Here is a 24,000-nt window from a genome sequence, read left to right on the forward strand (position 1 = left end):
ACCACCACATGTTTGTGCTGGAGCAGGAAGAGTACAAGAAGGAGGGCATCGACTGGGTCTTCATCGACTTCGGCCTGGACCTGCAGGCCTGCATCGACCTGCTGGAGAAGGTGAGACACACTCATAAGCATAAAGAGCACATACATGTACAAACATGTACAAACAGTTAAGTACACCTCATATTTTCTATTTCCACCTGACTCTATAGCCTATGGGGATTTTCTCCATCCTGGAGGAGCAGTGTGTGTTTCCAAAGGCGACAAGCGCGACCTTCAAAGCAGCTCTGTATGACAACCACCACGGCAAGTCCTCCAACTTCCTCAAACCAAAAGGGGGGAAGAAAGGACCCGAGGCCCACTTTGAACTGGTGCACTATGCTGGCACTGTGAGTACTGGCTTGTTGTTGTGGTTAAATCAAGCATCGTTAGTAGTATGGTGGTTACAAACATACAGTATGTGAGGGTAGTCTTAGTTAGCGCCATAGTGAATCCCCCTCTGTCAACAAAGTCATTGATATCTCTAAATATAAAGTAGGTTCTTGTAACTGTGTGTACTATTCTACTAATGCTGTCTCGGTCTCTCACAGGTGGGCTACAATATCGGTGGCTGGCTGGAGAAGAACAAAGACCCTCTGAATGAGACGGTTGTGGGACTCTTCCAGAAGTCCTCCATGCATCTGCTGGCTCTGCTCTTCAAGGAGGAGGAGTCCGCAGCGGGAACCAAGAAACAGAAGAAAGGCTCATCCTTTCAAACTGTCTCCAACTTCTACAGGGTAACTCCTCACACAGATGCACAGGGACGCTTACACGTGTATACATGCAGGCACACGTACACAGCAATAATTTGAAGCTGACAGTAAGCAGAAGTTATAATGTGTTACTGATTGCTGTTTTTTGAGACAACTGAAAGGAACTCAAAATTGAAAAGACTACTACATTTTTGGCAATGTTATTTGCAACTATATAAGATAAGATTGATACCACTACCGTAGCTGTCTGTTAAATATAAGGCAAAGGCAGTAATTTAGTTTAGTTTAGCACAAATACAATAACAATACAATACAATATACCATTATAACAATATCCACCTGTCAGCCCTGCCTCAACTGGAAGCTTAACTTGCAGTAACTAACTCAAGTCTGAGCCAAAACTAAAATGAGGAACATCCAGCACACTGGACATTCAGCTTTATTTTAAGTACAAAGACACACAATCTCACTCGTTTAAGAATACTGCAACTGCCACACCATGCTTCAAAACTCACAGGTGTTCTTTAACTATGTGTGTACAACAGGAACAACTGAACAAGCTGATGAGCACCCTGCGAAGCACTGCTCCCCATTTTGTCCGTTGCATCGTGCCTAATGAGTTCAAGAAATCAGGTCAGTGGCAGAAGAGCGCGTTGATATATTTATATATATTCAGAATCTTGAAGCCACTGTGTGTATTTTAGTCTGAAGCTCTGAGCCGTGTTCACTATATTCAGACATGTATTCTTCTTACAACATTGGGAAAATATTCACTATCTGCTGACAATTCTTGGTTCTCTCCTTCATGTTAAAAAAGGTGTGACGGACAACCATCTGATCCTGCACCAGTTAGCCTGTAACGGCGTGCTCGAGGGCATCCGAATCTGCAGGAAAGGATTCCCTAACAGACTACAGTACCCAGAATTCAAACAAAGGTCTTACTTCCATTCTGTCTATATCCATCGCCATTATTTCAGCGTTTATCTCTGAGTTAATTTAACTGCTGTCAGTGTTCTCCTTTCCTAATGTCTCTTAGGTACTATATTCTCAACCCCAACATCATCCCTAAGGGATTCGTTGACAACAAGAAGGCCTCTGAGCTCATCCTGAGTTCAGTTGGCCTGGATAGTATGGAGTACCGCATCGGTCACACCAAGGTACACCACAGTTATAATCAATATCTAAATCACAGCACATAACACATGACTCTATTATTATTGAACAAATACATATCAATCAATATAAAACTTTTTGTGCACTCGCTCTTTTGTGTGCTGTCTACGTGTGTGCAAGAGCATAAAGCTGATGAAAGATTTTCCCTCACTTATAACCCATCTCTCTTTTTACATCTTTCCCTTTCCAGGTGTTTTTCCGCGCAGGCGTCCTGGCAAAGTTGGAGGACATGCGTGACGAGCGGCTGGCAAAGATCATTACCATGCTGCAGGCTCAACTTAGAGGAACTCTAATGAGGGTCGAGTTTAAGAAGATGGTGGACAGACGGTCAGCGTGACCCTGTGATTTTGTGTGCACCAAATGTCTTCTCCCTTAAGACAGCTGGGCCAGAGACATGGTGTATATTTAGGTCAATCATACGTACTAACAGTGTTTATGCATTCGTCTGTGTGTGTGTGTGTGTGTGTGTGTGTGTGTGTGTGTGTGTGTGTGTGTGTGTGTGTGTGTGTGTGTGTGTGTGTGTGTGTGTGTGTGATGCAGAATTGCACTGATGGCCATCCAGCGGAACGTGAGGAAGTTCCTTCAGTTACGCTTCTGGGGCTGGTGGAAACTTTACACTAAGGTAAGAAGCTGGATTCCCCCCCCCCTCACTTGACAAATGATAATTGATCATCATTATCACCTTCACCATCATATTTCCTGCCTCACTCCCCCCTCTCCCCAGTTGAAGCCCCTGCTGATGGTCGCCCGTCAGGAGGAGACCTACAAGGCAAAGGAAGAGGAGCTGAGGGTGGCAGGGGAGAAGGTGAAGGAGCTGGAGGGCAGGATCAAAAATCTGGAGGAGAAGACGGTCACTCTGTCACAGGAGAAGAACAACCTCGCCCTGGCGCTGGCTGCAGTAAGTGCACGCGCGCACACAGTATTTATGTATTTATGTTTCATCTTGTTAAATTGCCTTTGGATTGAAATTCTGTTAGTCTATTTGGTAACTCTTTTTGTGCAGGAAATAAAACATGAGGTTAAAATACTTCCTCTGGCAATCAATCAAAGAAAGATTGAATCACTGGTGTAAAATTCTCTGCTTCTCTTGTTCGTTTGATATTCTTTGACATACATTTGAACCGAGCCCTGGGCTTCTGCATGATGAATACTAACGAGGAGAAGTTTTTTTTATTCAAGTTTTTTAAATGCCAACTAAAACTAAAAAACGCGACACGCTCACATGCACATACTGTATCCCCTTGTCTCTCAACAGGAGCAGGACACGCTGGGTGATGCTGAGGAGCGCTGCACCCAGCTGATGCACCAAAAGGTCCATCTGGAGGAGTCAGTGCAGGTAATACATTGTGCATGAACCATGACACGTTCTATCCGTCTATCAACAAAATTATCTTTGTCTATTTAAGGCATGATTTCTACAATAACTGCAAGTAGTGTTGCTAACGATCTAGAAGAATGAATACAGCTGACAATATGACTTATAGCGTTGTGTGAAATCTGTTAAAAAGACATTTTGGAGAGTTATATGGGAAACAGCTAAACTGTCCTGTGTCTTAGGATCTGCGTGAGCGCCTAGAGGAAGAGGAAGGCAACGCAACCTCCCTCCACGGCCAGAGGAGGCAGCTGGAGGGGGAACTGAATGAGCTGAAGACAGACCTGGAGTCTCTGGAGTCCACACTGGCAAAGACTGAGAAGGAGAAACAGGTAGAGGGGAGGAGGCTGAGGGGAGAGGAAATGCAGTAAAGTAGCTGTGGAGATGTAGTTTATTTCACTTAATATTGTCTGTATCTTCTCGAGACATCTGGATAAATGGTCACAAAGAGTTTGACCGCGGAATTCTGTTCCGTGGTGTGTTTAGGGTCTGGACTTTAAGGTGCGAACTCTGACGGGTGACCTGAGTCAGAGGGACGACCATATCGCCAAGCTGCAGAAGGAGAAGAGGGCTCTGGAGGAACTGCAACAGGTAGACAAACTACACAAACAAATATTTTGACACACCGTCTTCATGCTTATGAGTTTAACAGTGACCAAGACATTACATTCTCATAAATGAACCAGAAAACTCTGGAGGATCTCCAAACTGAAGAAGACAAAGTTAACCATCTGACCAAGACCAACAGCAAGCTCAACTCCCAAGTGAATGAGGTACGTGACCTGTAAAGTTGTTTGTCTTTATGACTTATTGAAACTCTGTGGAGCAGGAATGTGTACAGACCTGCAGCTGAATATATTCTCCACATTAGTTTCTTAATCATGTTTGTGTTTGTGTGCGTGGGTGTGTGTGTGTGTGTGTGTAGCTGGAGGACAGCTGGGAGCAGGAGAAGAGGATCAGGGCGGAGGTGGAGAAAGCGAGGAGGAAGGCAGAGGGAGACCTGAAGATGACCATAGAGAACCTGAATGAGATGGAGAACGCCAAGCTCGACTTGGAGGAGGTCATCAAGAAGTGAGAGACGAAGGCGCGCACACACACACACACACACACACACACACACACACACACACACACACACACACACACACACACACACACACACACACACACACACACACACACACTGGACCTGACAAGTTCATTAGAACTTAAGAAGCATCTTTACATCTGACTTCCGGTACGTTTATCAATCAAAACAAACTCTTATCAGTACAGTACTAATAGACTACATCTAAGTGTGTGTCCCTCACTCTCTTTTACTGTACATACTCTTAGCCCCGGGGGTTTCTGATCCACCTGCTGTGCGCATGTGTTTGTGTGTGTTTATCCAGGAGAGACTTTGAGATCAACAACATGAACTCGAAGCTGGAGGACGAGCAGGCTCTCAGCTCCATGCTCACCCGCAAGCTCAAAGAGCACCAGGTTTGTGGTTAGGAGCGCAGAAGTGGAGGAAACACGACTAGGCTAACTGTGCCTTCTTCTGTGGTTTAACATGTTTATCGAGTAAGTCAACCAGCTAGGAGCATGGATGGATTATGAGACAATGGGTCCCTGTGCACAAACATGTAAGAGGCCCCCCCTCTCTGTCGACGTAGGAACAAGACAAAGAGTCTACTTTTGTAGTCATTTCAGGTCTCTTTGTGGTCATTGTGCACTTATTTTTAGACGGTTTTCTAAGTGGTCATTTTATTTCTCTCTGTTGTCATTTTACATCCATTTGAAGTTTTTTTTTTAAGTCTTTGTAATTGTTTTGCATCTATTCTTAGTCATTTTGCATCTTATGGAGGTGGTTTTGCATCTTTTTTTGCAATTTACGTTGTTGTTCATTGTTTGTTTTTCTCTCTGGTCATTTTTCACCTATTTTTAATCATTTAGCATGTTTTTGTCGTTATTTTTTGTCTCATTGTGGTCGTTTTGGGTTGATTTTCAGTCATTAAGTATCTCTTCATGGTCGTTTTGCATCCACGTGGTGATTTTTTGTCTCTCATTTTAGGTCGTTTTGTGTTTTTTTCAGCAACATTTTATGAGTCAGGGCCCCTGAGCTTATGGGCCCCTGGGCCTGTGCCTGGTAGGCCTGTTCAGTAATCCATCCATAGCTAGGAGGAGCTATTAATCTATAAACACCACCAGGAGAAGAGAAGCATATTGAGCTGTTGTAGCTGTTGTTCCAGCTGAATGTGTAATGATTTAATTATGTAATGCAACTCATATCGAATGTAATTACATTTCCCACTTATAAACAAACAGCAGACCGAACTGTATTTTTGTTAACTGGGGTGGACTCACTGCAGTAGTTGCAAATCCTATGAGCAGCCTGATATGATTGGTTTTTAGCAGTGGTAAATTGGAGGTGATGAATTCCCCATAAGGTCAGCGGAGTGATAAATATGATGTGTGGGGGAAAGGTGTGATGGTAAATGAAAAAAAAGAGAGAGAGCAAGAAGATGATAAATTATCTGGTTTAATAGATGTATTGTTGTTTGTACTCTTGCAAACATTTTTCGTTCCTTTCAGGGCCGCATTGAGGAGCTGGAGGAAGAGCTTGAATCTGAGCGAGCCATGAGAGCTAAGGTACGGGTTTAACCTGATATATCACTGCAGAATTACAAGTATGCGTTCACATGTTGGTAGGTAGGTTGGATATCACTTGCAGTTAGAGATTAAAGTTGTTTCTCTGTCTGTTCTCGGAAAGGTGGAGAAGCAGAGGGCAGAGCTATCAAGAGATCTGGAGGACATCAGTGATAGGCTGGAGGAGGCGGGAGGTGCCACCGTGGCCCAGGTGAGTGTGACTGACAGCTGCCAATCAATCAGAGGGTAGTAAAAAGTTTAAGTATTTGAAAACTTTAACCCCCTTGCCATTTAAACCCTGACAACCCTTTAGATCGAGCAGAACAGGAAGCGGGAGACGGACCTGCTGAAGCTGAGGCGGGAGCTGGAGGAGGCGGCGCTCCAATCAGAGGCCACGGCGGCGTCGCTGAGGAAGAAGCACTCAGACGCGATGGCAGAGCTGGGCGAGCAGCTGGAGAACCTGAACAGGCTGAGAGTTAAACTGGAGAAGGACAGACTGAGCATGAAGGCGGAGATCGAAGACCTCAACGTCTCCATGGAGGCCACTCAGAAAGCCAAGGTACAACATTATTTGACGTATTTAAATCTAGTGGGATAAGCTCCATTCAGTAAACATATCACACATGAACATAAACTCATACACACACTGTGTGTGTTTGGTTTGTTAGATGAACTCTGAGGCCCACGCCCATAAACTGGAGGACAACCTGGCAGAGGCCAATGCTCGCCTGGCTGAGATGGAACGCAATCAGACTGAGCTCAACACATCCAAGATCCATCTAACTGGTGAGAACACACACACACACACACACACACACACACACACACACACACACACACACACACACACACACACACACACACACACACACACACACACACACACACACACACACACACACACACACACACACACACACACACACACACACAAACAGACAGTTTCTTGTACTTTTTCATATTCCGTTCTTTCTGTGTGTGTGTGTGTGTGTGTGTGTGTAGCGGAGAACAATGATCTGAACAGAGAGTTGGAGGACGTGCAGAGTAAGCTGACCCAAGTGACCAGGCTCAAGGCCTCCCTCACCTTGCAGATCGACGAGCTCAAGCGTCAGGTGGATGAGGAGAACAAAGTATGAGTTGCAACGAACACACATCCTTTCAATCATTTATCATTTACTTATAGCTGCAGTATGTAAAAGCAACAGCAAAGCCAGAATTTGAAGCAGAGTGAGATCTCTTCCTGCTGCTCTCCCTCTCCCCACACTGTCCTGAGCCAATGGGAACACTCTCTCTCTGTGTCTCTCTGTAAAATGACCTGATTGGCCAAAGTCTGGGGCTAGATTTTCCAACAACAATTATTCATTCCCCTCTGGTTTTAAGATTCAAACAACTGAGCTTTAAGTTTTAAATCTTTCTCTGACCTTTGGGTGACTATATGTCCTCTTTTTGTCTCTGTAGTTTTCTTTTTTGTTGACTTTGAAACGCCTTACACCTCCAATAAACCCTACTGCTAAGGCCTCTCTCCCCCTCTGCAGGGTCGTAACACAGCGGTGGTGGGCCTGGCCAACGCCCGCCACGACCTCTCCCTGCTGAAGGAGCAGCTTGAGGAGGAGACAGAAGTCCGAGGGGAGCTGCAGCGCCTCGTGTCCAAGCTCAACGCCGACGTCACATCCTGGAGAAGCAAGTATGAGACGGACGCCATCCACCGCACCGAAGAGCTGGAGGAGACCAAGTAGGTTGAATAGAGCCAAGAAAAAAAAGATACAACTACCCACTACCACTGAAATCAATGTGGAGCCAAAAGTTTTATATATTAGTCTTGTGTATAAATGAAACATGGTGGGTTGTCTTGATACTTTTCAATTGAATTTAATCTCCCTCCACCTACTCTTCTCCAGGCGCAAACTCGCAGTGCGTCTCCAGGAGGCTGAGGAGGCAGCGGAGGCGGCCCAAGCCAGAGCTGCCAGCCTGGATAAGGTCAAGCAGAGGCTGCAGGGAGAGGTGGAGGATCTCACCATCGACCTGGAGAGGGTACACACACACACACACACACACACACACACACACACACACACACACACACATGCAGCCATATGAAAGTCTGTAACTCAACACGTAGAACACACTGCTGCGGCCAGACTTCCATACTAAATACTGTATGTCAAAGTACTCACTGCATGTGGGATGTTATTGATTCATACCTTTGTCCTTGATTTATGAATCACTTGCCATAAAAGCAACCATCACAAGTTAGAAAGATCATGTCTTAAAAGTACTGTAAAGGGTGTTTTTGAACAACCTCATTTGTGAACATGTGACCAGCATCACCTCTCCACCCATTTCATCGTACAGTATCTTGTGTCTCCAAATCTTTTTGAGTGTAGAAATAATGATCACAAAAAGCGTTCTGTCTGTGTGAGTAGACCACCGTAGCAGCGGCAGCTCTGGACAAGAAGCAGCGAGTTTTCGACAAGCTTGCGGCCGAGTGGAGCCAGAAGAACGAGGAGCTGCAGCTGGAACTGGACAACAGCCAGAAGGAGAGCCGCTCCTACATGACAGAGCTCTACAAGCTGAAGACGGCCTATGAGGAGAGCCAGGATCAGATAGAGACTGTCCGCAAGGACAACAAAACCCTCACAGGTAGCTTCTAACTGCTGCAGATATTGTGGTACACAACCACTAAAATGAGAAAAGCGTGATAGAGGGGATAAAAAAACGTACCCTCTCTCCCCACAGAGGAGATCAAGGAGTTGATCGACCAGCTCGGGGAAGGAGGGCGCAGCGTCCACGAGCTGCAGAAGGCCAAGAAGAAACTAGAAGTGGAGAAAGAGGAGCTGCAGCTGGCTCTGGAGGAGACCGAAGCTTCACTGGAGGTATGAAGAGTTTCTTTTGGCTTCGAAATAACTTGGCATGTGTGAGTTCTGACTGTAAAACAATTTAAGAGAATAATGTACAAGAAATAACGACAGTAGGATTTGATGGGGAAAGTTGAACACTGGGGCAAACAGGAGACATTTGCCTCTGTCTATAGCACAGTTGTCCATTTTCCAGTTGTCAGAATGTGTGTGTGTGTGTGTGTGTCCAGGTGGAGGAGGGTAAGCTGGTACGCGTACAGCTGGAGCTCGCTCAGGTCAAGGCCGACATCGACCGCAGAATCCACGAGAAAGAGGAGGAGTTTGAAGTCACCAGGTTAGAAAACAAATATTCTGCAAAATGCAAGAACAAGCACACACACACACACACACACACACACACATGCACGCATTAAGAAAAAATATATGTTACAAAGTGCGTCAAACACAGAAACGGGTCCAACCATTGAACATCATAGAAATACTTTCAGGATATTTTCAATGAGATTTCAATAAAAAATAAATCATTACTTTAGGGACTGTGTGGAAATCATTAAAATGACTGAAGAGAAATAATGTTCCAGCCTTACTAACTATAAAGATGAAAGACACATGATTGTTTGCCTCTGGATATGGCAAACACGATATTTTTAATGGAACTATATTGGTGTAACTATTCAATCTTTTTTTTGACAGTAACTCTCACAAGAAAAGGGCGAAATAAAATATCAACCTGGGGCATAGATGACCTTCTGTCATAACCTTCCTTTTTTGACCCCCTCCCCATAATAATTGTCATACAGTCCCTTAAGTAAACCATTAATTCATAAATATCAAAGATTCAGTCGTCATTCACAGTTATATTGGTTGATCCCCATGATCAACAACAAGGACATTTACATCTGTGCCTGTGTCATTTGTGCTGATTAGAAAGAACCATGCGCGTGCAGTGGAGTCACTGCAGGCCAGCCTGGAGGCAGAGGCCAAAGGTCGTGCAGAGGCTATGAGGGTGAAGAAGAAGATGGAGGGAGACTTGAACGAGATGGAGATCCAGCTGGAGCATGCCAACAGGAACAACGCTGAGCTGGTCAAAACGCTCAAGAAGCTGCAGCAGCAGATCAAAGTAGAAGCTTTATTCGAAGGAACCACTCAGTAAAAAACCTATGTCGTTTGAAAATGCTACAGCAAAAAAATATTGTCGTGTTTCATCCAGGATCTGCAGGTGCAGATGGACGAGGACGCCCGTCAGCACGACGAGCTGAGGGAAAAGTACAGCCTCCAGGAGCGGCGTTTGTGCCTGATGCAGGGAGAGATGGAGGAGCTGAGAGGAGGCCTGGAGGCATCCGAGAGGGCCCGCAAACAAATTGAGCAGGAGCTGGTCGACACCACGGAGAGGTTAAGTGAAATCAGCATGCAGGTGGGTGGCTGCACAGGAAGTCCAGACAGTCCCATATGAAGGCACACACACAGACAAAATCCCATTTTCTTTTATTCTTTCTTCTGTCTTGTCACTTGCTCCAGTGGATCATCATATAATCTCAAATAATTTCAGCAATTTTTTTTTTATCAATCTAGAACCAAAGTCTGACCATCCTGAAGAGAAAACTGGAGGCCGACCTCGCCCGTATCTCCAGTGAGAATGAAGAGCTGATCTCAGAGTTTCGCTCTGCTGATGAGAGAGCCAAGAAGGCTGTGACTGATGTAAGCTGCATAAAGTGACACAAAACATTAGGTACACATAGAAATGCCATAGTAAAGGCATAGTATACATGAAACAGATGAGATTTAAATAAATGAGTTCAGGTCGCGTTCATTTTATCAAGCCAACAATTTTTGCGGCGTGGCGTCGAGTTCAAAATGAATTCAGCATTAACGCATTTGTCTCCCCCCCAGGCAACGCGACTGTGTGAGGAGCTTCGGCAGGAGCAGGACCGCAGCCATCACCTGGAGAGGGTCAAGAAGAACCAGGAGCAGAACCTCAGAGACCTCACACTGAAGCTGGAGGAGGCTGAGCAACAGGCTCTGAAGGCCGGAAAACGCACCATCCAGAAACTGGAAACCAGGGTGAGGAGCTGGGTTTTATAGCAGGCGATAGCAGTACTTTAAAAGTGTCAAAATGGGAACAGGTCAGACTATCGTAAAGACACGTCACCTGGCCGGGGCCTCTCATCTACATACATCCATTGTGTCCATTCTCGCCTTAGATCAAGGAGGTGGAGAATGAGCTGGACCATGAGCAGAAGCGCCACGTGGAGACGGTGAAAAGTCTCCGTAAGGGAGAGCGTCGACTCAAGGAGCTGGTCTTCCAGACGGAGGAGGACCACAAGACCAATCAGCGCATGCAGGAGCTGGTGGAGAAACTCCAGAACAAGCTCAAGTCCTACAAACGGCAGATAGAGGAAGCTGTGAGTAGGAGGAGGATGGATTAATTAATTTTTTATCTCTTTGTTATTAATGACGTGGATTTCAGTGATGTTTTAATGAAACAATTCCTTTAAATTGTGTCACCTTTAATTATGCTACTTGGTTCCCATTAGAGCCTCAATAATTAAAATATGTCAATCCAAAAATAGGACTTTTCTTTTAATTCCTCAAAAGCAGACAGAGCACATTATTTATTTTGTAATGTAACAAACTCACATGTTTATTTAATGCTGAGACAAACCTCTCGCCCATGTCACTGCAGGAGGAGCAGGCCAACAGCAGCCTGTCTAAATACAGGAAGACCATCCATGAACTGGATGATGCTGAGGAGCGCGCAGAAGTGGCAGAGATGACCGTAAATAAAATGAGGATGAGGAACCGAGCCTCCACAACTAAGGGCTTCACCTCCGTGGAGATCGTTCAGGTCACTAAGCCTGGTGCCGGGGGACAGGACGAGTAGAGGGGAAAAGAGACACACATTACACACACCACTAGCAGGTATTCGTCAATTAAACAGGAGGATCCCCTTTATGAGTGTGTCATCTTTGACACACACACACACACACACACACACACACACACACACACACGCAATATTGTTAAGTCTGTTTTGTCTTTGTGCTCCCACAGAGTGACACACACCCATTCAGCACTCCAGAAGACACTTGACTGAGGATGTATGAGCTCAGGACCCCGGGGAAAGTCTTAAAAAGGGCCGAACAGAGCTCCTTAGAAAGTCTTAAATAATTAAGAGTCTTTAACATCACTAATAGTCTTAATCAATATACATGTAGTCTTAAGATTGGTCACTTCACCTTTAACTGATTTGAGCCTGCATGCTTAGTATGTTGCACTGTTACTGTAGCACGCCAATGTACTACTGTATATGTCTGCAGGCAGTTTGAAAGTGCTTTTATGTCGAACTGTGTCTGACCTTTGCTTTCATGGTCATATTATTGTTTATTAGTATGTGTGTATGCGTGTCTGTGCCTCGCAGGGTCTCAGCCGGTGTCTACACTGGGGCGAGGAGCGGGTGAAGCTGAGCTCTCACATCAACGATAGAGAGCTCACCCCTGTGTGTCGCTCCTGCATGTGTGTTAAAATTGTGTGTGTGGTGGTCGGCTGCAAAGTCTTAATAAACTACAAGCAAATGAGCAGAAAGGTCTGTGGTTTATTCAAACGTGCATAATATGAACTGATGTATTGAAGGTATTAACTAGATTTTGCCTTTCTACAAAACTGCATTCAAGCGTAATTCATCTGATGGTCTTTTACAGCACTTACATACATCAAATAAGCCATTGAGACAGTTTTAACGCCTATTAACGGAGAAATCCAGGAGAATTGCTAACAGACGGACGTGGCTAACACTGATTATCTCGGTAGAGCACAGTAAAGGCATTAAAACAGCTTTTTTAACCACTAAAACTGCTCAAAATAACACCAAACCCTGCAATAGTATGAGAAGAGCCCCTTCACATAAAACAAAGCATCAATGGGCTCCTTCCTTTAGGATTGACTTTGGTAATCAACTTGAATGGACTTTACTATGAGAGGAGATGGTACAGGGGCCTGTTGCTGAGTCTTTAAAACAATCTTTTAATAAACTCAGGGTTCGCTAACTACTTTGTTGGTGCTTTGTTTTATGTGTCGGGGCTCTTCTCATGCTACTGCGGAGGTTTGGTCTTATTTAAGCAGTATTAGTGGTTAAAAAATCTGTTTTAAAGCTTTCACCGTACTGCCCCGAGCTAATCAGTGTTAGCCACATCCGGCTGTTAGCGACTCTCCCAGATTTCTCTGTTAACAGTTGTTAAAACTGTCTCAATGGCTTATTAGATGTATGCAAGTGCCAAAAAAGACTATGGGATGAAATTGCGGTGAGTTACACTTTAAAGTTGCTCTAATATTTCTGTATTAACAATGGATCAAATGTACATATGTGAGAGGCATTATTTGTAGTGACAACACTGCAGTTTCTTACAGCTCTACTGGGCTTTTTAGCTTCCTTCAGCTTTTGGTCCAGTCTAATCCCTTTTATCTACTTTGTTTTTCAGCAAGAAAGCTCTGTTAGTTCATTTTATTTGAACATCACAATAGCATTAGAATTGTTTCATACATCTATGCACAAGGACCAGACACACTGGGTTTGGAGTTTGTAGCAAAACACTAACATATGCCACCCGTCCCAATACCAATGTGCTAGCTGTAGTCAGAAAAAAAATAGCGACAAGCTAGTGAACACTAGCTTAAGCAGCTAAAGAGCCAGATTTTTCACTCAGCACTTAGTTGATATAAACACAGAGATACATGGAGAGAGAATATTGGACTAACTACTACTTCCTCATTAGTTATCGTATTGCCACACAAGTCCAAATGAATGCAGTGTCTGCTGGATGTTCAAATAGGAAAGTGTTAGCTAACAATAGCATCATTAAAGGTGATAATCAGTGATAAGTTAGTGTTGTTTACAGCTTGCTGCACTGCCCCCAAGTGGCACAAATCAATAAATGCAGGTTTAAATGTGTCACCTACTCCATGGAACTATACAAATCAAATCTAGGATCTAGTATATTCACATTTTCTGGTTAGAGTAGCTGCAATGCTAACCAACAAACATGTAAATACTTATAGTTCCCTCTTAATTAATATAAACAATTTACCACAGCCCAAGAAGAAGAAAAGGCACCCATCTCATACATCAACATGGAATTTATTTTCATTTTAGTTTCAGATGAACGATTCACATTTTATACAAAATCATTAGAAAATGCTTGACAATCCCATCGCTGATCCTCTTTCTGCAGCTTCAGAAACCAAAAGGATTAATGGGAAATCATGCAGCATCCTGGACCATCTGATGAGGCTCAGCCTGAGCTCCAGATCAATCAAATTATAATCCACAGTTCACTCACAATCCCGGGGAGCGTAAAATCTTGAAGCCACGTTCATAACCTGACAATAAGGTACAGTGATTTCTTGTCACATCTAGTAATGTACAGAGTAGAGATACAGCAGTGTGAGGAGGAAGAGGAGGCTGTCACTGAAGACTTACCACTGACAGCTTCCTGCCTTTCTCAACTGATCAGCTGACAGCCTTTAACTCATTCTCACCACCTGAATGTCTTTGATGCATGGACAAAGTACCACGTCAACAACACCATGCATGTTTTCTTACGCATGACACATCATTGGTTATGACTGGTTATGTAGATTTTAAAAAGATTGTTAATATCCGTTTAAAATGAACCAATGACTGCAGGCCCGAGGAGGGTGGGAAGGTCCACTGAGCCTCTGTTTGGATGAGGTAAAAGTGAGTTTGGGGGGAACAAGTGGAGGCTAATTACTCAGTGTTTTGCTTATGTACATGCCCAGTGTGCACGCGTATGCGTGTACACACACACACACACACACACGCACACATGCACACACGCACACACACACACACGCGCACACGCACACGCACACGCACACGCACACACACCTCTGCCTCATGCCAAAGGCTTCTGGGTCGTTCTTTAGGGGGTAAACTTGAGCCACATGAGTGACGCCACACTCCTCGCAGGGCAGGGTGTGACTGTAGGTGAGAGAGGAAAGGGTCAGTAAAGATAGTACACACCCTCGGTTAAGATCCGAAAACTGAAAATAGATTTTATTAAGCCAATGCAAAGAGATGCCCCTCTCAAACAGAAGAAACTATGACGCTGGGGCAGAGAGGCACTTACACAATCACTTTCATTTTACACAGTGCTTGTGTCTGTGTGTCTGAAGCGGAGACACAGCTACATTTTTTTTTTTTTGGATCAAACGTCCAACACACACACACACACACACACACACACACACACACACACACACACACACACACACACACACACACACACACACACACACACACACACACACACACACACACACACACACACACACACACACACACACACACACACACACACACACACACACACACACACACACACACACACACACACACACACACACACACACACACACACACACACACACACACACACACACACAGATACTCGTTTCACATTGGAGCATGTTTTTTAGCAGTTGGCACATGTACATGCAAAGCGTCAGTTTGGCCTGTGCAGGCAAACTGAGGGAAAAGGGAGCGAGGGAGTAAAAGATGGACATGTATGTGGACAGACAAACGCACAGGTAGACTGACAGACAGGCTCTTGAACATTTTGAGCGTTTAAAAACACCCCCCCATCTCTGATCCTTCCTCTGCCCCCCCTTGTGTCACATGTTCATAGCAGCACCAGAGGAGCCCTCTGATTGGTGGGTACAGCCTTCCTTTAAGTAAGTCAGTCAGTCAGTCAGTCAGTTTCAAGGATGAGCGGCGGCTGCTCGTTTTCTTCCTCTAAGCGCAAGTCGTTGAGGTCATCTTCTAGCCCTGCTCCTCCGACGGCGCCCTGCTCTTCGCAGTAACCTAGGAAACAAGAGGTCAAAAGATCAAATACTGAAAAACTGTTTTCTACATCACTTAGAGTCTTTGTCCACAAAGCGCCTATTATGTGCAGTCGCTGTGAAGATTTTACCTTAATTTCCTTCCTGAAATTACAAAATATACTTCCTCTGGATATGTACCACTACCATTAATGCCTTGTAGCTTTATGCCTCCGTCTGCCCCATAGTCATGGATGCAAAGTTGCAGTTTATAGCCATGTCTGTTCAGACTTACATAATATACAGTATGTAGTAAAGACTTAATAGCAGGTATCAAACGTATTAAGTGTATTTTATGGCAAAATGTGGATAATTAGCACACATCTTCCACTCGCCGATTCAGTCTCCTACTAACTGTCTCTCCTTCTGTTCCTAAGTTATGATGTTAAATAATGAACAGAAACATTATGAAGTCATAGTGAAGCTGACCATAGGGATATAAAATGTCCTCACCTCATCACTCAATAATATATATATATATATATATATATATATATAATATATTATATATATTAATATTGGACAAATATTTCCATCATTAGTGTAGGAATTCTTGAGTTATGGCAAAAAAATGCATTTTGTGAGGTGACGGTGACCTTTGACCTTTGAGTCAAAATGGACATTTGTGCCACATTTTAAGATATTCCCTCCAGAAATCCCGCACTCACAAGTAGAGGACGTACAGACAGACAACCTAAAAACATAATGCCTCTGGCGACAGCTATCGCCGACACAGAAGCATAAAATAGCATAACATTAAGGACCTGTAAAATAAAGTGTCACTTGTGAACATTTGTGTGACATACCTTTAGTGACAGCAGCACTGTACGTTTGGGCCACAAGTGGGCGGTCATGTGACTGCTCAAGGATCTCACTGCCTGGCTCAGCGCTGCCGTCTAACCTGAGGAGATGCAGTAACAGAAACTCTCCGTACAACTCTCTTTTTCAGATTCAGGCTGTGGGGTGTGTAAATCTTCAGGTTATATATAGCACATCGTCACTCTACATCTGCCACGTTCGCTCTGTTTTAGCTGTGTGTGTGGGTTACCTGTGCTGCTTCATAAGTGTGCATTCCCCTCCCTCTTGTGGATCCAGGTTGTACAGATACAGGTAACCATCAGCCGCTGCCACCAACAACCTGGGGATCTTCTGAATCCTGATTTAAAACAATAAAAACAAAGATTCACAAACATCTTAGAGACCATTTAAAGCTGCAGTCGGCAAGTCTGGCAGATGGAGTTGACTCAGTTAAATTTTGAATGTTTACAACTCTCACCCTCACTCTTAACCCTCCCCTACTACCAACGGAGCACTCCGCTCCCTCACATTGAGTGCTCGTCAGTGCGTGTGCACCAGATTCCTATGAACGCGCTCATGTCTTCTCTCAATTGATAAACAGCATGGAGTATGAGCTACGCGAAGGTTGGGCTGCTACCTTCTCATATATAGCAAATGCTAACATCATGTAACGCATGACTAGCTTGAGGCGTGTGCCTGTGATATTGTAACATGCGCAAGGGGGGGAGGGGGGATCTGTGGCGTGTGCACGGACTGTGAACTGCACTGAGTGTATATAGCCGGTGGATTTTTGCAAATCAAACTTCAGTTAATATGATCAAACAAATGTTGAAGACTGCAACTTTAATAATGAAGTACTCCTGATATACTGAGCACCAAGTTTAGCTCTAGTGGCTCGTGTGTTGTTGTTATGCAACTGCTGAAACTGAAGCTGTTTGGATTTGAAGAAGTTTGAAATAATGTCTGCAGCGCTTTCTTGTCTAAAGATTATTACAGACTGATGCAACAGTCATTAATACTCCGCCAAGTTCATTAAAAATATGCTGTTCTAAACTCTGCTGGCTAACATCTTCTCAGATAAAATCCAGGGCCAGAGGAGGTTAGGTGGTTCACATTTTATTAGAAGCAGCACAACTGGTTGCCACACGAGCAGTATGACTGCATTAGTAAGAATCCTCGATTGAATGTCAAAACCTCGCACAAGATAGATCTGACTGATGTGCCGTCTCAGGGGAGTCATGGGACAAATGATGACTATGACCAAAACATGAAGAACATACCACAGATGACCATGATGCTTTTATTTTTAACACCTGTCTATGTATAATAATGTAGAACTGAGAGCAGTCTGGCCTTGAGCAATTCATATTACTTCTGATTCCACTTTCACTTCATGTTTCAAATGCAGCGCCCATATAACAACAAAAAAACAGTGCTGTATGTGTACATACAAATCGTATGTTTGCATATGAATATTTGTATATACTCACACAGCTAAGGCGCAGATGTTCTTATGCCCACAGAAGGGCAGACGTACGGTGGCGAAGGCTCGCCCCTGGGTGAACATTTCCGTGACTTGAGACGGCAGGTAGGTGGTGGAGGCCATCAGGACCTTGCCCAAGTACCCTCCCCATGTGGTGGGCTCCTCCGCTGGCCTACACACATACATGCACACACACAAAATGTGAGAACCTGAGGAACATGAAGCATAAGTAAATGTTTTTTTTCGGCACTTACCTACATCAAATAAGCCATCAAGATAGTTTTTTTCGTGTAACAACTATTAACGGAGAAATCCAGTAGAGTTGCTAACAGACGGACGTGGCTAACACTGATTAGCCTTGGAGCCGTAAGGTGAAGGCTATAAAACGTCTTTTTTTAACCACTAATACTGCTCAAAATAAAACCAAACCTCTGCAGTAGCATGAGAAGAGTCCCTACACATAAAACAAAGCACTAATGGTCTCCTTCCTTTTTGATTGCATATAGTAATCGACTTGAATAGACTATGCAAGACTACTACAAGAAGAGCTGGTACCAGGGCCAGTTGGTAGGTCTTTGAAAACCCTCTTAATAAACTCTGGGTTCGCTAATTAGCTTTTATTAGTGGTTAAAAAAAGCTGTTTTAATGCCTTCACCATACTGCCCAGAGCTAATCAGTGTTAGCCACGTCTGGCTGTTAGCGACTCTCCGGGATTTCTCCGTTAAAGTCCCAGTCGGCAACATTTTTTTTAATCATATTCACTGAAGCTGACACTATGCTCCGATAGAAACACATAAATCATCTGGTCTTAGAAAAAGATTTGAAATTTGACTGAGTCAACTCAATCTGCCAAACTTGCCAACTGCAGCTTTAACAGTTGTTACACAGAAAAAACTGTCTTGATGGCTTATTTGATGTAAACGCTGAAAAAGACCATGGGATGATTTTAGGGCTGCAGCTATCGAATCTTTTTGTAATCGAGAATTCTAACGATTAATTGAGTAATCGGATAAAAAAAATACAATTTTGCGTAAAAAATTATTATAAATTACATTATTTTGCAAAAAATATATATTATGTACAAGAGACGATATGTGTGTGTATGTGTGTGTGTGTTGAGGGCAATACATGCAATTGTTTACCATGAATACGTTTGCTATTTAAACAATTCAAAGTGGTGCAAAATTCCTTAAACCGGAACAGCGGTGTTCGGTGAAGTGGCCTCAATAACGGGCTGCTTTGGGCTCAGGCACTGAAACATCGACGTTGTGCTGTTGTGGTATAAAAGTTCTTGTTTGCAGTGGACACATTGCACTGTTTTAGCTTCTTTTTCAAGTGTGAACTGATCCTCTGCCTTTTCCGGATGTAGTGGTGTGCATCGGCCAAAATGGTCCGTTTGGAATAATGGTTCCTGCACTGAACAGGCCGCATAACGCACAAGATAGGAATTAAATGAATCATTGAAGCAGAGATTTTGCCTTGCTGCATTTTTGTTATCGAGTAACACGATTAACAGTTTCAGCCCTAGATGATTTTGCGGCAGAATTACACTTTAAAAGCTTCTCTTCGAAATCTGACATAATAGGACGGAGATGGAAGGATACGTACACATACTTCTCCTTCTGCGTCTCTAATTTGAAAATGTGGACTGTCTCTGTGTTGCTGGAGGCCGACAGGTACAGGCCTTCCATACTGAATGCCAAGGAGCAGATGCTCACACACCTAAGATAAGAAACAAACATGTACAGGGAAGCAGGTGAAAACAAATACAGTATACAGTACATACGAAAGCATGCACAACATAGATTCAAAATGGTGCTAAACCACCGCAGTAGAACAGCCCACCTCTTGACTCCTCTTCGGAACTCAAAGAGCTTCTGTCCCTCTGGGATTGAGAACACCCGAATTACTGTGCCCTGGGAGGACGTGAAAGACACAAGATACGCAAAAGGACGACAATGCTTGGAGGCGAAGCAACAACAGTGATCAGTATTTGCTCAGGCAAAAAAAATAAAAAGGCATCACACACACAAATAAGCCACATAGTCATCAGGCCAATGTACTTGTGCAGTAACTGTCTTACCTTCTCTGAGGCTGTGGCCAGTTTGGTTCCACTGGCATCGAAAGCCAGAGCCGCTAATGGGCTGTCGTGGGCGGGAATCATATTAGCCGCGCGCTGAAAAGCACATACAGACACTAGTTAGAGATGCACTGCAGGAAGACAAAGAAATAGTAATAGTATTGTAACTGATGATATGAAACACTGGATGATCTCACCGGACAATTTACATTTATTTTAGATACAATTTAATAAGCACCAGTAACAGCACTATAGCTACATGCATTGAGTATTTGTGTGCCATGAACAGTTGTATGTACACAAGGAAAAACAAGCTGTGGTGAAAAGGTTGGTAGATGAAATATAATGGCTTCATTAAGGAAAGATAGTGAAGAACGGGGGGCTTCGATGTGTTGGCGTTCACCTACCAGGTTGACCGTGTCAAACACTTGAACTTCTCCTATCGTAGCACTGCCTGGGTAAGCCAGATAACAGTTGTCATTGCTGATGGAAAGGGCGCACAATCCTGGATAAATGTGAGCACAAATACAAACTTATTAACAAAGCATGAAAAGTAAATCATAACAACAGAAGCACAATTATCTGAATTTGACTGTGAAACTGAAAAAATGACTCAATCACGTAGTGAGACTACGATCATCGAAATGTTAATAGTGCTGACAGCATGTGAGGGTTTTTGTTCAGTGGGCGTATTAAAAACAAGACAAATAAAGCAACAGTAACTCAGACCACAGTGACAGTTTTCAGCCTTGAGGGCAAAAGCAAACGGAAAAAAATAACTGACTAAAAATAAACATAAAAACGAAAAAGCAACCTGAGGAAACTCACACTCTAGGTTTCATTTTGAGAACATATTATACTGAAAAGTATTTTCTTTTACTACTATATACCATATACTATACCATATACTATACCATGCCTGGTGTACTATACACATACACATTCTCATCATTATTCAAACTCACCTGAAGGGTTGGGGGGAGTTTCTCTGATAGTGTGCAGCACTTTCATGTCTCGGATGTTGTGAATGTAAAGCGACTCCTCCAGACACACTATCAGCCTCTGCAGAGGACCCACAAAACATCAACAACATCACTGTTGAGTACTTCTTCTGTAGTTTGATGAATATGTGACTATTTCAAGAGAGAACAGCTGAAACCAAATGTCTGACAAACATGCATTTAGTTGGCCTCATCTTCTCACCTGTCTGTTGAGTTTGACAGCCAGTATGGTGTTGGAATAGGAGTAGTTGCAGATCTCGGTTCCCTTCTTGAAGTGACAGACTTTGAGCTTCCTGGGGGCCTTCAGGCTGACGATGGCCACCAGGCTGCTGGAGAACAGACGCTCCACAATACACACATCCTCCGTGTCCGCTGCAGGGACAGACACACACACACACACAGACAAATAATCTCTTTGCAACGTCCACTCAGAGGCATCCTGTCATCTTTTATTAGCTGCCGCTCTGTGACACTAATAACTTTTAGGGGGTTAAACGGTGTTATCGAAAGCAACACATACAATAATTAACAGAGGTTTCGCTGTGCACGAACACACCGCCACAACAAAACTTCTAGCACACTATGTATGTTTAGTATATGTACTGAGCAAATGCTGGGTTCATGAATTATAGATGACAGCACTGAGTGGCCCAAAACACTCAACGTCTTCCTCCGATTACTCAACTTGAGTCCCATACCACCCTGCTTTGCATTGGTTATTCAAACAGAACCGGATTAGTATAAGGTACATGTTGGCTCACCACATATAGGTAGTGCACATGCATAAGACTGTTGACGATGCTATAAATTCTGTCATCTTGATGTTTTGCTAAATGGCTTGGGGGAAAAGTGCTGACAAACGTTATTAACATTTTAAGTAACAGTGGTGTTCTAATGGTGCAGTGATTATGTCTAGACAGCATGCATTAAACACAACGGCTCGGGAAATATGAATAAGCAGTAATACAGCACAGTAATAATGCTGTTATTGCAGAGCAAGTAGCTTTAAACCCATTGAATATACACAAGTACTGTGTCTGCTCCTTGAAGAGACTGAACACACAAGACAGTAAGTTTGGACAATACTTACTACATTCATATATCTGCTCCAATTTGTCCACAGAGGACAGCGAGAAAAACTTGTATCCTGATTTGGTGCCAACAGCTAAGGACCTGCATAAATAACAGAAATGGACACGAGCAGCTTTGAGCAATCATTGCGGTCAGCGTGCGATTATTACACACTGGTTACTTCAATGTGGTTATCACAGCTCACAGAGGAGTTTACTGTCAGTGGTGTCAGCGTCACTGATGTGTTGGTCAGATCGAGACAGTGGTCACACGACTGGAGCCGTTTTGCAATAAGGGCCTTAGCGGTCTAGAGCAGCAGTCACCAGTACATTTAATGGACTAACCCTCGGTGTAATACAACGGGATATCTTGCTACGTGTCTTATATAAGTCTATAGGAAATATAGTGAGCCAGTCTGTGACTGTTAAAGCATTGTCAAACACTGTAGCGCCAGTCCTCAACAAGAGCCACCCAAAGCTTGCGCCTAAAACATACAAAACCTAGACTTCACCTGTGTCTGTATATTAACCGTAAAGACGTCACCACAGTACTCCCAATAAGTGACATGACACCTAAGCTACATGTGTGTTGTGGCTAAAGTTAGCCTCAGAGCACACAGCAGCATGTTAGCAGGAAAGCTAAGCTACTGACGTGTGAAACAGCACGTCACCTACTGGACACCTAACAAAGCTAGCGCTAGCTACACTCTGCGTGTTTTGGTAGTCCTTTATAATGCGAGGAATCGTATTTAGACTATTTCACACCGAGCCCTGTCACCCCGTGAGGGTCCCAGACAAGTTCACAGTGAGCTAGCTAACGTCAGCTAGCTTGACAGCCCAGGCCATCGGACCCCAGCCTCTCCTCTCCCCGGCCCCAGGGCCCTGTCTTACGTGTTGTCCTGGTTAAAGTTGGCGAAGAGGAGCTGGCTTCCGCCTGCATCCCCGCTTTGACTGGCCAAGTTCATGGGCTCGGTACCATCGACATATAAAGCTCCGATAGAAATAGCAGCAGTTGGGCTGGGATTAGTACTGTGATAAGGCCCGGACGTGTTGAGCTTCAAGGAGCCATCTCTTCTTCCTAACCCCGCTGTAGTGATTGTTGTTGTTTTTCAGAGGGGCAGTTGCTCCCACTGACAGCGCATGCGCCGAGCACGCACTCAGCATGCGGTACCTTTAAAGAGCCAGGGCAGTTTTGTCAAGTGCAGAGTTCTGAAGATAAAACATGTAATCACACGATAAGATTTTACTGTATACGTTGTGTTTGTTGACTGGTGTCACGGCTCAACGGGAGAGAGACAGCAGGAGCAAACACAGGACACAAACACTCCACTGTACAGTAATGATGTGATCTAACAGCGCCCCCTACCGTCAATATGTGCAAACAACATATAGCCTACACAGACTGCCAGCGCTATTTATAATACGTAGAATTGATAATACAGGCATACCATTAAATATTAATGTTTAAGTATGTACCGTGCAATTTTTAAAACTGCTCCAACAACTCCTCTCCATCTTTATTCAAATATTTCTTATTTTAAACATTTTCCATGTTTGACCAAACATTCTATATTAAATTGACCGGGCAGCTTAATGACATTCACTTTCAATAACATTTTTCTTTATAGGTCCACATTCTCATCACAAAAGTTATCCCAAGACACTTTACATAGAGAGTAGGTCTAGACCACACTCTATGACTTATTTGTGATATACAGAGACCCAACAATCCCCCATGAGCAGCAACAAGTCACAATATCTTTAATAATAACAACAATAATAATATCTTTATACAGCATTTATCCAGCATTCTTGAGCATACAGTGGCAACATGATGTATTTGATTATAATATGAATTGACACAACTGTGCGGTGCACTTTCTATACTGACATACTCA

General features: G+C 43.7%; 2 protein-coding genes across 2 annotated transcripts in view; one reads left to right on the forward strand and one right to left on the reverse strand.

Moving 5' to 3' along the window:
* LOC310959755 (myosin-16-like) overlaps positions 1-12,074 on the forward strand; it is a gene marked incomplete at its 5' end in the record, with an annotated part of 18,944 nt that extends 6,870 nt beyond the window's left edge. The window contains 32 exons of the mRNA XM_083931214.1: positions 1-110; positions 209-385; positions 587-772; positions 1,294-1,381; positions 1,566-1,683; positions 1,785-1,905; positions 2,112-2,248; positions 2,462-2,543; positions 2,646-2,819; positions 3,177-3,257; positions 3,479-3,625; positions 3,780-3,884; positions 3,980-4,066; positions 4,219-4,364; positions 4,685-4,775; positions 5,868-5,924; positions 6,046-6,132; positions 6,235-6,480; positions 6,590-6,707; positions 6,924-7,051; positions 7,457-7,653; positions 7,820-7,952; positions 8,345-8,561; positions 8,658-8,794; positions 9,007-9,110; positions 9,704-9,896; positions 9,987-10,190; positions 10,349-10,474; positions 10,667-10,837; positions 10,978-11,178; positions 11,460-11,695; positions 11,828-12,074. Coding sequence (XP_083787340.1) covers positions 1-110; positions 209-385; positions 587-772; positions 1,294-1,381; positions 1,566-1,683; positions 1,785-1,905; positions 2,112-2,248; positions 2,462-2,543; positions 2,646-2,819; positions 3,177-3,257; positions 3,479-3,625; positions 3,780-3,884; positions 3,980-4,066; positions 4,219-4,364; positions 4,685-4,775; positions 5,868-5,924; positions 6,046-6,132; positions 6,235-6,480; positions 6,590-6,707; positions 6,924-7,051; positions 7,457-7,653; positions 7,820-7,952; positions 8,345-8,561; positions 8,658-8,794; positions 9,007-9,110; positions 9,704-9,896; positions 9,987-10,190; positions 10,349-10,474; positions 10,667-10,837; positions 10,978-11,178; positions 11,460-11,657 — 4,367 coding nt within the window. The 3' untranslated portion in view covers positions 11,658-11,695; positions 11,828-12,074. The remainder of the gene's footprint in view (positions 111-208; positions 386-586; positions 773-1,293; positions 1,382-1,565; positions 1,684-1,784; positions 1,906-2,111; positions 2,249-2,461; positions 2,544-2,645; positions 2,820-3,176; positions 3,258-3,478; positions 3,626-3,779; positions 3,885-3,979; positions 4,067-4,218; positions 4,365-4,684; positions 4,776-5,867; positions 5,925-6,045; positions 6,133-6,234; positions 6,481-6,589; positions 6,708-6,923; positions 7,052-7,456; positions 7,654-7,819; positions 7,953-8,344; positions 8,562-8,657; positions 8,795-9,006; positions 9,111-9,703; positions 9,897-9,986; positions 10,191-10,348; positions 10,475-10,666; positions 10,838-10,977; positions 11,179-11,459; positions 11,696-11,827) is intronic.
* Positions 12,075-15,124: 3,050 nt separating this feature from the next.
* On the reverse strand, positions 15,125-23,213 carry wipi2 (WD repeat domain, phosphoinositide interacting 2). Its single transcript, XM_083930604.1, has 12 exons — positions 22,994-23,213; positions 22,123-22,205; positions 21,235-21,404; positions 20,997-21,093; positions 20,439-20,536; positions 20,035-20,127; positions 19,797-19,867; positions 19,560-19,673; positions 17,959-18,123; positions 16,719-16,826; positions 16,477-16,571; positions 15,125-15,653 (listed from the first exon to the last, which is right to left on the reverse strand). The coding sequence occupies exons 1-12, from the start codon at positions 23,065-23,067 to the stop codon at positions 15,541-15,543; spliced, it is 1,281 nt and encodes a 426-aa protein (XP_083786730.1). The 5' UTR covers positions 23,068-23,213; the 3' UTR covers positions 15,125-15,540.
* Positions 23,214-24,000: the final 787 nt, after the last annotated feature.

The sequence above is a fragment of the Echiichthys vipera genome, assembly GCF_963691815.1.
Source record: "Echiichthys vipera genome assembly, chromosome: 17".
Taxonomy (NCBI): domain Eukaryota; kingdom Metazoa; phylum Chordata; class Actinopteri; order Perciformes; family Trachinidae; genus Echiichthys; species Echiichthys vipera.

Excerpts from the sequence above, each read along its gene's own strand:
- wipi2 (XM_083930604.1), bottom strand. The coding sequence starts at position 23,067 with ATGAACTTGGCCAGTCAAAGCGGGGATGCAGGCGGAAGCCAGCTCCTC. Across the intron at positions 20,537-20,996 it reads AACTCCCCCCAACCCTTCAG|GATTGTGCGCCCTTTCCATC; the intron begins GTGAGTTTGAAT and ends ACATTTATCCAG. Across the intron at positions 16,572-16,718 it reads ACACTTATGAAGCAGCACAG|GTTAGACGGCAGCGCTGAGC; the intron begins GTAACCCACACA and ends GCATCTCCTCAG.